The following is a 14815-nucleotide window of genomic DNA, read 5'->3' on the forward strand; positions in this document are numbered from 1 at the left end:
GCTGGAAACCATCATTCTCAGCAAATTATCACAAGGACAGAAAACCAAACACCACATGTTCTCACTCATAAGTGGGGGTTGAACAATGAGAACACATGTACACAGGGAGGGGAATATCACACACCCGGGCCTGTCAGAGGCTGGGGGGCTGGGGAAGGGATAGCATTAGGAGAAATACCTAATGTAGATGACGGGTTGATGGGCACAGCAAACCAACATGGCACATGTATACCTGTGTAACCTGCACGTTTTACACGTGTACCCCAGAACTTGTATAACTTTTAAAAAGTAAAAAAAAAAAGCTGTCATTCAGCTTCTCACAGATATTTTGGTTCATGATTTGTAAACAGATGAAGCTGATCACATTTTTATATTTTACATTCACTTTTTGAACAATTACTCTAAGTTGCTCTTCTTTTGAAGATTGGATTTATTATAACATGTATATGTATATTTAGTGACTACTAATTTATATTTACTTTTATTTGTTCAGAATTGAAATCTCCTTGAACTTATAAATTATATAAGTAACCATTGATTATTTTGACCTAACTTGTCTTCTCTTGGCTCCTGTCAATAGATATACTAAGAACAATGTCAGGTCTTGTGATTTGTTAAAGGATACAAAGTTACAGCTAGATAGGAGGAATCTACCACTGCAGGATGGCTATAGTTAACAAAATTATGTAGTTTCAGGTAACACAAGTGATAAATGTTTGAGATGATGCATTTGCTAACTGCCCTGATCACTATATGTCATATGTATCAGAACATCACTGTGAACCCCATGAGTATGTACAATTATTTGTCCATTAAAAAAATTAAAATAGAAAGTATGGGTGGTATAAAATATTTGATGTCATACATATTTTTAAATCTTTACAAAAAATCGTTACAGAGGAAGTAAAATATGTGAGAATAATTTATCATTCTTTTCACTTTTTTTAAAGGTGATGGATGTGGACACACTGTACTAGGCCCTGAGAGTGGAACCCTTACATCCATAAACTACCCACAGACCTATCCCAACAGCACTGTTTGTGAATGGGAGATCCGTGTAAAGATGGGAGAGAGAGTTCGCATCAAATTTGGTGACTTTGACATTGAAGATTCTGATTCTTGTCACTTTAATTACTTGAGAATTTATAATGGAATTGGAGTCAGCAGAACTGAAATAGGTAGGACTTTTTTTGTAAATGTACATGTAAATACATCATCGACTCAGTGATGTATTTTTTGATATTAACATTAAATAACCATACTACATAAGGTGCTATGTGGGAAATTATTGAATATGTGTAAAAATTTTGAATTTGAATCTTTTGGGAAGAGAAGATTCTTGTCTGTTTACTTTATTTACTTTTCTAATAAGCACATATTGGTACACTTGCCCAAGATGCCACTGTACTACTAAGAAGGAGGAAGTTAATTCTCTCTCTGTTTTTTTTTTTTGTTTTGTTTTGTTTTGTTTTTGTTTTTGTTTTTTTTTTTGAGACAGAGTCTCGCTTTTGTAGCCCAGGCTGGAGGGCAATGGCGCAATTCTGGCTCACTGCAATCTCCGCCTCCTGGGTTCAAGCTATCCTCCTGCCTCAGCCTCCCAAGTAGCTGTTTACAGGCGCTCGCCACCATACCCAGCTAATTTTTTTTGGATTTTTAGTAGAGACAGGGTTTCACCATGGTGGCCAGGCTGTTGGCCAGGCTGGTCTCAAACTCCGACCTCAGGTGATCCACTCACCTCGGCCTCCCAAAGTGCTAGGATTACAGGCGTAAGCCACTGCACCAAGCCAATTATCTCATTTTTAAAAATGTTTTCCTTTCATAGTTTTATTTGCAATTGAAGAATACAAGTATAATTAATGCTTAGGAGACAGTATAGCATGGTGATTAAAAGCAAGGGTTTTGGATCCAAACTTCCTGGGATTAAAGCATAACTCTCATCAGCTTGCTGTGTGACTTTGGCCGGATTACCTGACCACTCCATTTTTTCTCTTGTAAAAAATACAGGGAATGAACTAGTATGTGTAACGTGCTTAGAAAAGTAAACAGCACCTAAGACATAATGTATGCCTAGTAAATGGTAGTGGCCATTGTTGTTGTTCTTGATTAAGAGCAGTGGTTCTCAGTTATAGCTGCATATTAGAGCCACCTAAGTAGTAAACAATACCATAAACCCAGTTACCATCCTAGACCAGTTGAATCAGAATTGATTAGGTGGAACCCAGGCCTCAGTATCTTAAACGCTTCCTGGGAAAATCTCTTGCAGTCAAGGTTAAAAACCTTTGATTTAGGCATCAGTACCTTTCTTAAGCAAGAAAGGTGGAAAAATTTGTAAGGCTTTTTGGGTGAACTAACATTACAAAATTAGGAATTCTCTGTGAGTTTATTTAGAAACATTTTTTGGTTCCAGTGTGTAAAATATCCTTCAGAACTATAATAGGAATCCAGTATACTGTTGTTTAAATACCATGCTATGTTCATCCTCTGTTTTCCTCTCCATCTCTAGTGAAATCCTTCATCTCTTCTTTACTTTTTGGCCTCTTATCTACCAGAGGAAAAATTCCTGCCCTGTCTCCCAGGCTGCTGATTGATAAACTTTGGTGCTTCTCAATTACCTCTTGATTAACCTGGTGGTTTGAGCACCACGTGCGTATTGCATGAATATATGGTGTTGAACAAAGTTTTAGGAATACAAATCGCCTGAGGATGTAGAAAAACTTACTGTGATATTAACACTAATAGAAGATAACTGGATAGTAAATGTCTCCTGCACATGCAGTAGGGAGCAGACAGTACCACCTGAGCATTCTTTAAGCAACAGTGAGGAAAAGTGAACCACAGTTTGGTCACCCCTCTAACACTTTACAGGAAATAAGGGAGATAGAGAAATACATTCTACTGAGTGTAAGGACTAAATTAAGGATATGAGAAATTCTGTAGAACAAATGACCTAGTTTCTTCAACATATACATAGCATTTTAAAAAAATAGGAGGAGGGGGAAGGGAACTGTTCTACATTGCTACATATCTTCCTAAAATAATATGTAGACTTTGCTTGGATCTTGATTCAAGCTAACCACTGAAAGAAAATATTTTTAAGATTATCAGACCGAGGTGGGCGGATCACGAGGTCAGGAGATCGAGACCATCCTGGCTAACATGGTGAAACCCCGCCTCTACTGAAGATACAAAAAAATGAGCCAGGTGTGGTGGCAGGTGCCTGTAGTCCCAGCTACTTGGGAGGCTGAGGCAGGAGAATGGCGTGAACCCGGGAGATGGAGCTTGCAGTGAGCCAAGATCGATCCACTGCACTCCCGCCTGGGTGACAGAGCAAGACTCCATCTCAAAAAAAGAAAAAAAGATTATCAGAGAAATTTCAAGCATTGGGCATTCAGTGATGGTAAAGAATGACTGTTTTAGATGTAATAATGTTAAAATTATTTTTAAGTTCTAATTTGTTAGAGACATTCTCAAGTTCAAATGTCTAGGATTTATTTTTAAGTATTTAAGAAATAGGGAGAAGGATAGAAACAAGGGCACATTGGTGAAGCTGAGTAATGGGCAGATGGGAATTGTTACACCCTCTTCTTTCTACTTTTGTGTAATTTTGAAAATTCCAATAAAGAAAAGTGGTTTTGTTAAAATAAGACAAGAGAGTTATATATTTAGATAATACATAGTGGCACTGTTGGTAGAGTGGAAGAGTGGCGTGGGGAAGATTCTGAGCACCGGTTTCAAATTGCTCGCTGAGTTCTAGTCAAAGCTCCAGGAGTTACTTGCTGAGAGTCCTTTTTCTACAAAGTGTTGAACCTGCCCAGACTTCATAGTCACTTTCTATACGGTCTGAAGATTAAAAGAAGTAATACTTTGCGGTGTTTGGTGTGTAATAGGTATTTAATAAATCTCAGCTTTCCCTTATTTCCATTGCTTTTTCCTAGTCTCCTCATGGGTGAATGGAAAGCTGCAGAAAGGTCAAGGGGCCTGAGTGATGATGGTTCCTGTTGGGCTTCAGTTTGTACCCACCCTTCCGCCATCACACCTACCATATACCCACTGGTCCTCCATTTGGTAGCAGCCTATGGTTAATGGTAGAAAAGTTTCTTAACATATTGCAGAGAAATAAAGATAGTTCAAGAATAGTCATTTAACATTCTGGTTAAGATAGGTCTGCAGAGAATTACAGGATAGAAACAAATACATTGTGGGCATCAAGATTTCAGTGATAATACCACTGAATCTTTTTTTTCCCCCTATATCATGTTTTCTCACTGCCCCCTTAGAAAACAAGCATTAAAGGAGAAGAGAGTTCGTTGGTCTCTCTGTGTTTCTGTTGTTCACATTTGAAGTATATGGGCTAATTATTTCGTGGGATGTTTGTCTGATGCTTCCTCATTATTAGATTCCAGTGACTTTTGGCAAGAATACCACAGATGCGATGTTCTCATTGTATCATATCATGGCACATGAGATTGATTTGTCCCATTTCTGGTGCTATTAACTTTGATATTTTGGCTAAGGTGATGTCTCCCAGTTTTCTACACTGCAGCTATGCTGCTCTTCATAACCAATACATGTCTGATTGGGAGACTCTTTGAAATGTTGGAAATATCCTGTTACTCATCAAACTTATACCCACTAGATTTGGGACATATTAATCTTGTATGAATCAATTATTATTTTCTAATTTCATTATTCCTTCTGTATTTATTAGGTTTTTTTTCCTACTAAAAACAGGATCTTTCCCTTCTCTCCCATTTGTTTGTTTATATCAGTGTGAAGTCAATGGATTCCTGTGTTAGGCCATCACTTATCACCCTTTCCTGTCATTATTTTGGTGCTCAGATTGTCCCAAATCTCCAGTGGGAGCCTTTTCACGCTAGCTCCTATGTCCTTTGGTGATGTCCTCATCATTATTTGAGTACTTCTTTATATTCCGGCACAGGATATTCTAGGTTTATCTTGTGCTTGCCCTGCTCCAGCCCTAGAATCAGCCATTTCTTCAGGCAACCCTGGTTCTTTTTAGTGGAGAATGGTATTAGAAATGAATGTCTGGTTGCTAGGTTTAGACCAATGAGCTACCATATGCCCTATCAACAGACAGATTTAGTAAACAGACATTTGTATATACATATGAATGTACATGTACCTGTGTTATATCTTTTTATATTTATCTGCTTGTATTAAAGAGCATGAGTTTATGCTGATACCTTTAATACTAATGCAACATTATAGGGTTCATTCTATCCTTTTCCTATTTTTCTTTCTAACTCATTTGTCTGACAGTGAGAAATCTTGCTCCCATTACCTGTAATGTATTTACTTACTTGTTCAGTGCTATAACCAGAAAATAGTTTTAGAATTGCTAACCCATAACTCGAACTGAAAGAAGCCTGCTACCTAGAATTCGTACCTGAGGACTTAGAGTCTAAATACTACATTAAAAAATTCTTTGGGCTGGTTCTTACTCCACCACCACCTGCCCTTCATTGTGGTTATGTTACTCATTTGAAATATGGTTTGGTTCATGTCTTTCTGTTCATCTTCCATTATAGGTTTTTTCTTTATCCTTGTTGGTTTTCTTTCTTTTTTGTTGAATATGTTAAACATTAACATGATTCTCAAAGTTAAAACTGTACAAAAAGGTAGATAAGTGACATTCGTCACCTTTACAGTGCATTTCTTCTATCCTTTTAACCCCATCTCCACTCGCTCCCTGTAGCTAACCAATTGCATTAGTCTTTGTTTTATCTTTTCTGTACTTCTTTATACAAATGACATTTATATTTTCTGTTTTCTCCTTTCTTATACGAACTTTAACATTCTTTCAATATTCTTTTGTACTTTGCTTTCTCCCTCCCTATCAATGTTTTCTGGAAATCACTGTGCATCATTTTGTAGAGATAGTCCTCATTCTTTTTAAGCAATATAGAACTCCATCATGTGGATGTATCATAGTTTATTTAATCACTCTTTTATGAATGGTTGTATTGGTTGCTTTCAATATTTTACAATTACAAACTATTTTTGTATTCTTAGAGGTGACTTTGGTGTAGATTCCTGAAGTGATTGCTGAGTCAAAAGGTAAATTATATACTTTGTTAGACATTGCCAAATTGGAAGTTATACCAGTTTGCATTTCCATAGCATAAAAATGCTTGTTTTCCACAGCCTTCCCAACAAAGTGTGTTGTCATATCTTTTAAGTTTTGCCAATTGATAATGATAAATAGTGTTCAGTATAGTTGTAATTTGCATTTCTCTTACTATGAGTGAAATTGAACTGTTTTTTTCCCATATGTTGATGGCTTTTTTTTTTTTTTTTTTTTTTTTTTTTTTACTTTTTATCTCTTCTTGTCTTTTGCCCGTTTTTCTGTCAAGTTTTTTTTTTATTTTTAAAGACAGGTCTTTCTATATTGCCCAGGCTGGCCTCGAACCCCTGGGCTCAAGCAATCATTTCACCTCAGCCCCCTGAGTAGCTGGGATGACAGGCACACACCATTTGCCCATCTGTCAAGTTTTCTTGGTCTTTGTTTCTCTCAGGTTTTAGGACTTCTCATTATCTTTTAGGGATATTAGTCTATAAACATAATAGTGGTATATGCTACAAATAATTTTTCCTAATTTGCCAGTTGTCTTTTGACTTTGTTTATGGTACTTTTTTTCAACCATGCAAACTTTTAAAAATGTATTAATAGTTAGATTAATTAGTCTTTTTTTAAATTGCATTTAGATTCTAAGTCCTACTTAGAAAGCTTCTTCCTATATCCCAACTAAAGATAAATTTACCCATTTTTTTCATAGTGGGATTATATGATTTCATTTTTTATATTTAGATCCGTGGTACATCGGGGTTTTTTTCTTTTGTATGGCATGAAGTATAGATCTCATTGTGTTTTCCATTTGACTAACCACTTGTCCCATCACCATGCATTTAAAAGTTTATCTTTGTCCCAGTGGTTTGAAATACTGCCTTTATCATATACTGCAGTTCTGTATGTGCTTGGGTCTATTTCTGGACTTTGGGTTGCACTCTACAGATGTATCTATCCACATACCAGAATGTGACTGTTTTGTAAAGGCTTTCAGAGGCTTTATGGTGTGTGTTAATGCCTGATAGGGCTTAGTCTCCTTTCAGAAACGTTCATTTTTAGTGTTTTCCTGGCTCTTCCTGCCTGTTTGTTTATCCATGTGAAGTTTAGTATCAGCTTATCTAATTCCATAAAAAAGCTCGTTGGTGTTTTTATTGACATTGTGCTGTTTATAAATTAACTTTATGATGTTGAGTTATCATGTTCAAAACCAAGAGCTCTCTTTTTTTCTCCTTTCTTCACATCTACTTTTGTTGTCTTTAAGATTGTTTTAAACTTTTTCTCATGTAGGGTTTACACATTTTTTGTTAAACTTAATCCTTAACATCTTATCTGCTTTGTTGCAATGGAGATGGAGGTGTTTTTGTTTTGCTATTATATCCTGTAACGGGTTCCTAATTATGTGAAGATTGTATTTCTGTATGTTGATTTTTTTCTGCTGTTTTACTGAGTTTTTAAAATTATTTCAGTTAGTTTTATCATTCACTTTCTAGGGATTTTCAGATATACAATCACATCTGTAGATAGAGATAGTTTTACTTCCTTTTTTTCCAATTCTTATGCCTATGGTTGATTCTTTTATCTAATTGTATTGGCTAATACCTCCAGTCCAGGACTACGTTAAACAGTAGTGGAGAGAATGAGCATCCTTTCCGGGTTCCTTATCTTAGTGGAAATTTAAAGTGTCTGAGCTCAGGTTGCCATAACAAAATCTATAGACCGAGTGACTTAAAAAAACAGCAGTTTACTTTCTCAGAATTTTGGAGACTAGAAGTCCCATATCAAGATGCCAAGCAATTCAGTTTCTGGTGAGAGCTCTCTTCCTGGCTTGTAGATGGCCACCTTCTTTCTGTGTCCTCACATGATGAGGTTGGAGGGATGAGGAGAGAGAAACAGCAGGTTCTCTCATGTCTCTTCTTATAAGGACACTAATCCTGTTGGATCAGCGCCCCACCTTAGGAAAACTAAAACCATTTAATTTTAATTACCTCTCTAAAGAGCCTAACTCCAACTCTAGTCATATTAAGAGTTGGGACTTCAACAGCAATTAATTTTGGGGGGCGTACCAGTATCTGGTCCATAATAGGAAGTATCCACTGATTTCTGTTAAGTGTTGTTATCAAGAAAGATTATTGAATTTTGTTGAAAAGCTTTTTTAGCATCTATGGAGGTAATGATACGGTTTTTCTATCTAAATCTATTGGTATAGTGTATTATATTAATGGGTTCCCTAATATTGAAATAACTGTGCATTGTTGGAATAAATATCTCTTGGTTATGGTGTGGCATTCTTTTAATGTGGCATTGGATTATGTTTCCTAATATTTTATTAGTATTTTTGCATAAATATTGATGTGAGATTAATTTGTAATTTACTTTGCATTTTCTTTATCAGGCTTAGGTATTGATATTATACATGTAAATAAAAAGAAATATGAAGTTTTCCTTTCTTTTTAGTTCTCTGGAAAAATTTACAGAGAATTTGAACAATCTAGTTTTTGAAGGTTTCACTCTGTGAAACTATCTTAGCCTGGTGCGTTTTTGATAGGATGCTTCCTTAATGACATTCTCTGTTTCTTCTCAGGAAATTGGTCTGTTTGAGCTTTCTACCTCTAATGGGTCCAATTGTAATAAACTGTACTTGCCTGGTAAATTACCCATTCACCTAGGTGATCTAATATATTTGCCATGATGTCTGTAAAATAGAATCTTACATTTATTAAAATGGTTATTTCCGTGTTTTTCCAATAGTTATTTCCCTCCTGTCATTTCTTATTTTACATATTTATGCTTCCCACCCTCTTTTTTCATTAAATTAGCTAGGGGCATGCCTATTCTGTTAAATTTTTCCAAAAAATGAATCTCAATTTATTAGAGCTATTGTTTTTCTGTTGTCTACATTATTAATCTCTATTTTCATGATTTAAATTTTTTTTTTTACTTTGTTAACTATTAGTTTTAGCTAGGAATTTAATTCACTTTTTCTTTCATTTTTATTGATAAAAATATCTAAGCCTATGAATTTTACTTTGATCACATCCTTAAGAATGATATCACTGATTAATATGGGTCAATTATATCATTATTTAGGAATTTTTAAATTTTGGTTTATGTTTTTCTTTTACCCAAAAATTGTTTAATAGGTTTATTTCTAATTGGAAGGACCTTTCTTTATTATTGCTAATAATGTATAATTTTATTGCATTATAGTCAGCATTGTAAAATTTCTACTTTATAAGCTAATGTATGACCAGTTTTTTGTGAATATTCTATATATACTTGAGAAGGTTTACTCTCTACTGTAAAAAGTTTGATATGCGTTTGAAATATCTGTCTTTATTTTGCTGTTTCGGTCTTCTATATTCTTATTTTATCTATTTGATCTCCTATTTGGTGTGGTTCTTTCTCTGCTGTCTCCTGGAGGTTTTGCTTTTATAAAGTTGCTGTGTTGTGTCGGCTAGATATTCATAATTCTAATATCTCCATTTTAAATTATGACTTCTTACATTTAAAGGTTTCCTACCCATCATATATTACTTTTTAGTTTGAATTCTCCTTTGTTTGACACCAGTATCACACACATACCCTCCTATTTATTCCTTATTGTTTTCATTATCCTGCTGTGTCTGTCTGTGCCCATCACTTTATTTTTAGCCTTTCTGAATCACTTTGTTTTGGGTGTGTTTCTTGTATATTGCATATTTTTGGGTCTTTATGAGCCAAATTGCAAATATTTTTTAATGTCTTAAGTTAAATCCATTTGCATTTATTTATAACTGATACATTTTAACTCTTCCATATCTTTTGAAGTTATGTGTATTATATTTGTTGTGTTTATTTTTTCTACATTGTTTTCTGTCCTTCTGGGTTTTTTTAAGTGTCTTTTCGTGTTTGGTAAGCTTTATAGTTTTGTTCTAGGTGCTGCTTTTCAATTTATACTTTTTAAAATGCCTGTGGTCCCTATTGTCTTAATCATTTGCTATCCGATTTGTCCATTTTTAATGGTATTCTTTATTTTCTACCTATTGCCTGTAAAACATTCAATGAACTAGACTTCTTTCCCCTTCTTTCTGTACCCAGTTTCCTCTGTTTTATTCTGTTTAGTGTGGCTACAACAGACTGAAGCTGGATGTTTTATAAAGAAAAGAGGTTTATTTGGTTCATAATTCTGGTGGCTGAAAAGTGCAAGAGTGGACAGCTCATCTGATAAAGGTTTTGTGCTGCTTCAACTCATGGAGGAAACTGGAAGGGAAAGGGGCTTGTGCAGAGAAAGAGGGGACCGAGGAGGCTGACTTGCTTTATAACAACCCACTGTCATGGTAACTAATCCAGTCCTGTTAGAGTGAGAACTCACTCCCATGAGATGGCATTAATCAATTTATGAGAGATCTGGCCCCATGACCCAAACAACTCCCATTAGGCCCCACTTTCCAATACTATCATGCTGGCAGTTAAACTTCAACATGAAGACTATACTTTCAGAGATCATTTCTGTAGTTTATTATTAGAAAGTTTCTCTGAATGTGTAGAACATTGGAAAAGATGATCTAAGACTACCGTGAATATGTCTGTGTGCACAAACTAGAAAGTCTAGAGGAAATGGATAAATTCCTAGAAACACACAACCCCACAAGTTTGAATCAGGAAGAAACAAATCCTGAATGGACCAAGTAATAAGTAGTGAGATTGAATCAGTAATAAAAAAATCTCCCAACGACAACAACAACAACAAATGCCTAGGACCAGATGGATTCACAGCTGAATTTTACCAGACATGCAAAGAAGAACTGATATCAATTCTACTGAAACTATTCTAAAAGATGGAGAAAGACGGAATCCTCCCTAATTCTTTCTATGAACCCAGTATCACCCTGATACCAAAGCCGGGAAAAGACACAACAAACAAGGAAAACTGCAGACCAATATTCCTAATGAACATAGGCGCAAAAATCCTCAACAGAATTCTAGCAAACCAGAATCAGTAGTATATCAACAAGATAATTCAGCATCAAGTGGGTTTCATACCAGGAATGCAAGGATGGTTCAACATATGCAAATCAACAAATGTGATTCACCACGTAAATATAATTAAAAACAAAAAAAAAATCATTTCAATAGATGAAGAAAAAGCATTTGATGAAATTCAGCATCCCTTCATGATAAAAATCCTCAACAAAGTAGGCACAGAAAGAACATACCTTAAAATAATAAAAGCCGTATATGACGAACTCACCGCCAACATACTGAATGAGGAAAAACTGAAAGCATTCTTCCTAAGAACTGGAACAAGACAAGAATGCCCACTTCTACCACTTTTATTCAATGTAGTACTGGAAATTCTAGCTAGAACAGTCAGGCAAGAGAAAGAAAGAAGGGGCATCTAAGTTAGAAAAGAGAAGTCAAGCTATCGCTGTTTGCTGATGATGTGATCTTATACCTTGAAAATTCTAAAGACTCCTCCAAAATCTCCTAGATTGGATAAATGAATCTGTAAAGTGTCAGGTTACAAAATCACCATACACACATCAGTACTACTGCTATATACCAATAATGACCAAACTGAGAATCAAATCAAGAACTCAGTCCCATTTACAATTGTTGCAAAAAAAGGAAAAAAAAAAAACCCTAGAAATACACGTAACCAAAGAGGTGAAAGATCTCTACACATAGAACTGCAAAACACTGATGAAAGAAATCATAGATGATACAAACAAATAGAAAACCTCCTATGCTCATGAATTAAAAGACTCAATACTGTGAAAATGACCATACTGCCCAAAACAATCTACAGATTCAATAGAGTTCCTATCAAAATACCACCAGTGTGTGCCTGCCTGCCTGCCTTTCTTTCTTTGTTTCTCTTTCCTTTTCTCTTTTTTTCTTTCTCTTTCTTTCTTTCTCTTTCTCTCTCTCTCTCTCTCTTTCTTTCTCTCTTTATTTCTCTCTCTCTCTCTCTTCCTTCCCTTTCCCTTTCCCTTTCCTTTCCTTCTTACTCTGTCACCCAGTCTGGAGTGCAGTTGTGCAATCTTGGCTCACTTCAGCCTCAGCCTCCTGCCTTAGCCTCCCAAGCAGTTGGAACTACAGGCGTGTGCCATCATATCCTGCCAAAAACACCATTTTTCTCAGAATTAGAAAATAAAATCCTAAATTCAAATAACACCAAAAATCCTGAATAGCAAAAGCAGTCCTGAGCAAACAAAAGAAATCTGGGGGCATCACATTAGCTATCTTTAAGTTATACTGCAAGGCTACAGTAATCAACACAGTATGACAACTGGTATAAAAATAGACACATATACCAATGAAACAGAATAGAGAACCCAGATATAAAGCCAAATACCTACAACCAATTGATCTTTGACAAAGCAGACTGAAACATACAGTGGGGGAAAGGACACCCTATTCATTCGGTGGTGCTGGAAAATTGGATAGCCATACACAGAAGAATGAAACTGGTTCCCTATCTCTCACCGTCTACAAAAATTACTCAAGATGGATTAAAGACTTAACCCTTTCCCCATTTGCTCTGGGAATACTCGCCAGTGGCACTTGCGGCTGCATCATTTACCCCAAAGTAAATTTGCCACAAAATAGCACCCTATGATTATTATTTTTGCATTGCTCTAGTATATCAACTTTGGGAACAAAATACATTATCCTATTTATAGCACTCCATTTTTAGTAGCGGTATTTCCACTTACAAAATAAAATCTCAACCACTGAAAATGTCAAATCTTAGAAAACAGCATTCCTACACATGATGTTAACATTGTTCTTGAAAAGTTGTTGGCCAAAGATTCGTTTCATGAATTCAGTTTTTCTGAAATAGATGATTCTGATGATTCAGACAATTCTGATGTTAGTTCTGTTTAGAAATAACTCCAAGAACAGTTTTTATATTTTATTTTCACATTGGCTATCAGTCAGATTTGCTTCAGCCTCAAAGAACGTGTTTATGTAAAATTAAATGAGCGCTGGCAGCAAGCCACACCTTTGTTTTGAAAACAGGAAAAGGGTCAAATGTAAGACCTGAAACCATAACAATTTTAGAAGAAACCCTAGGAAAAATTCTGGATATTGGCATAGGCAGAGAATTTATGGGTAAAAGACAGAGCAAATGCAACAAAAATAAATAAATGGGACTCAAACTAAAAAGCTTTGTACAGCAAAAGAGAGAATCAGCAGAGTAAATAGAGAACCTACAGAATGGGAGAAAATATTTGTAAACTATACATCTGACAAAGGACTAATGTCTGTAATCTACAAGGAACTCACATTAGCAAGAAAATAAATAATTAATCCCATTAAAAAGTAGACAAACAACATGAACAGACATTTCTCAAAAGAAGATACACAAAAGACTAACATATGAAAAATGCTCAATATCACTAGTCATCACAGAAATGCAAATTAAAACTGCAGTAAGATACCACTTTGCCCTAGTCAGAATGGCCATTAAGAAGTCACAAAACAATAGATGTTGGCACAGACAGGGAACACTTATACACTGTTGGTGAGAATGTAAATTAGTTCAACCTCTATGGAAAACAGTATGGAAATTTATCAAAGAACTAACAGATCTACCATTCAGTTCAGCAGTCTCACTACTGATATCTGCCCAAAGGAAAATATGTCATTATGTCAAAAAGATACCTGCACTAGTATGTTTATCATAGTAGAATTCATGATGGAAAAGATACGGAACCAACCTAAGAGTCCATCAAACCAATGAGTGGATAAAGAAAATGTTATATATATATGATGTACACATAGAGACACAGTGGAATACTACTCAGCCTTTAAAAAGAATGAAATAATGTCTTTGCAGCACCTTGGATAGAACTGGGGGTCATTATCCTAAGTAAAGTAACTCAGGAACAGAAAACCAAGTACCACATGTTCTCACTTACAAGGGGGGACTAACCTTGTGGATAAATAACAGCATACAGAATGCTGTAATGGACATCGGAGACTCAGAAAGGGGGAGGGTGGTAAGGGATTAAAAAATCACCTGTTGGGTACACTGTACACTATTTGGGTGATGGGTACACTAAAAGCTCAGATTTCACCACTATAAAATTTATCTGTGTAACCAAAACTACTTGTACCCCTGAAGCTATTGAAAATTTAAAAAAATAATATAAATAAATTTCAACATGAGATTTGATGGGGACAAACCACATCCAAATCATAGCACTCTCAGAATACACATTCATAACACACAGCATGTATCATATCTTCTAATTCTTCAATCCCATCTGTAACTTTTCTAGATCTATAATTAAATATAATAAATGATCACTGTCAGTCTTTTTCCTCAAGTCCTCCCACTAGTCTATTGTTTGGATGAAGTTCATCTTTGAATAGGTTGATTCCTTAAGAAGGGCTTATGGTGCAGATTTTGCATGTTTAAAACTGCTTACTTTGCAAATTTTTTATGGCCTTTAGGCTTGAGGGGGCTGCTCGATAGTATCTAAATCTTGGATTCAAATGTTATTTCTGGTCGGGCACGGTGGCTTACACCTGTAATCCCAGCACTTTGGGAGGCCGAGGCGGGCGGATCACGAAGTCAGGAGATGGAGAGCATCCTGGCTAACAAGGTGAAACCTCGTCTCTACTGAAAATACAAAAAAAATTAGCTGGGCGCGGTGGCGGGCGCCTGTAGTCCCAGCTATGCAGGAGGCTGAGGCAGGAGAATGGCATGAACCTGGGAGGCGGAGCTTGCAGTGA

General features: G+C 35.8%; 1 protein-coding gene and 1 pseudogene across 2 annotated transcripts in view; both read left to right on the forward strand.

Moving 5' to 3' along the window:
* DCBLD2 (discoidin, CUB and LCCL domain containing 2) overlaps positions 1 to 14815 on the forward strand; it is a 101599-nt gene that overhangs the window by 19244 nt on the left and 67540 nt on the right. Inside the window, exon 2 of one of the 2 annotated variants that reach the window (XM_009238658.4) lies at positions 951 to 1178. The exons of the other annotated variant lie outside the window; for it this stretch is intronic. Coding sequence (XP_009236933.4) covers positions 951 to 1178 — 228 coding nt within the window. The remainder of the gene's footprint in view (positions 1 to 950; positions 1179 to 14815) is intronic. 2 annotated transcript variants of the gene reach the window in all.
* LOC112132978 (small nucleolar RNA U3) lies at positions 10552 to 10647 on the forward strand (annotated as a pseudogene).

This window comes from Pongo abelii, chromosome 2 (genome assembly GCF_028885655.2).
Source record: "Pongo abelii isolate AG06213 chromosome 2, NHGRI_mPonAbe1-v2.0_pri, whole genome shotgun sequence".
NCBI classification, from domain to species: domain Eukaryota; kingdom Metazoa; phylum Chordata; class Mammalia; order Primates; family Hominidae; genus Pongo; species Pongo abelii.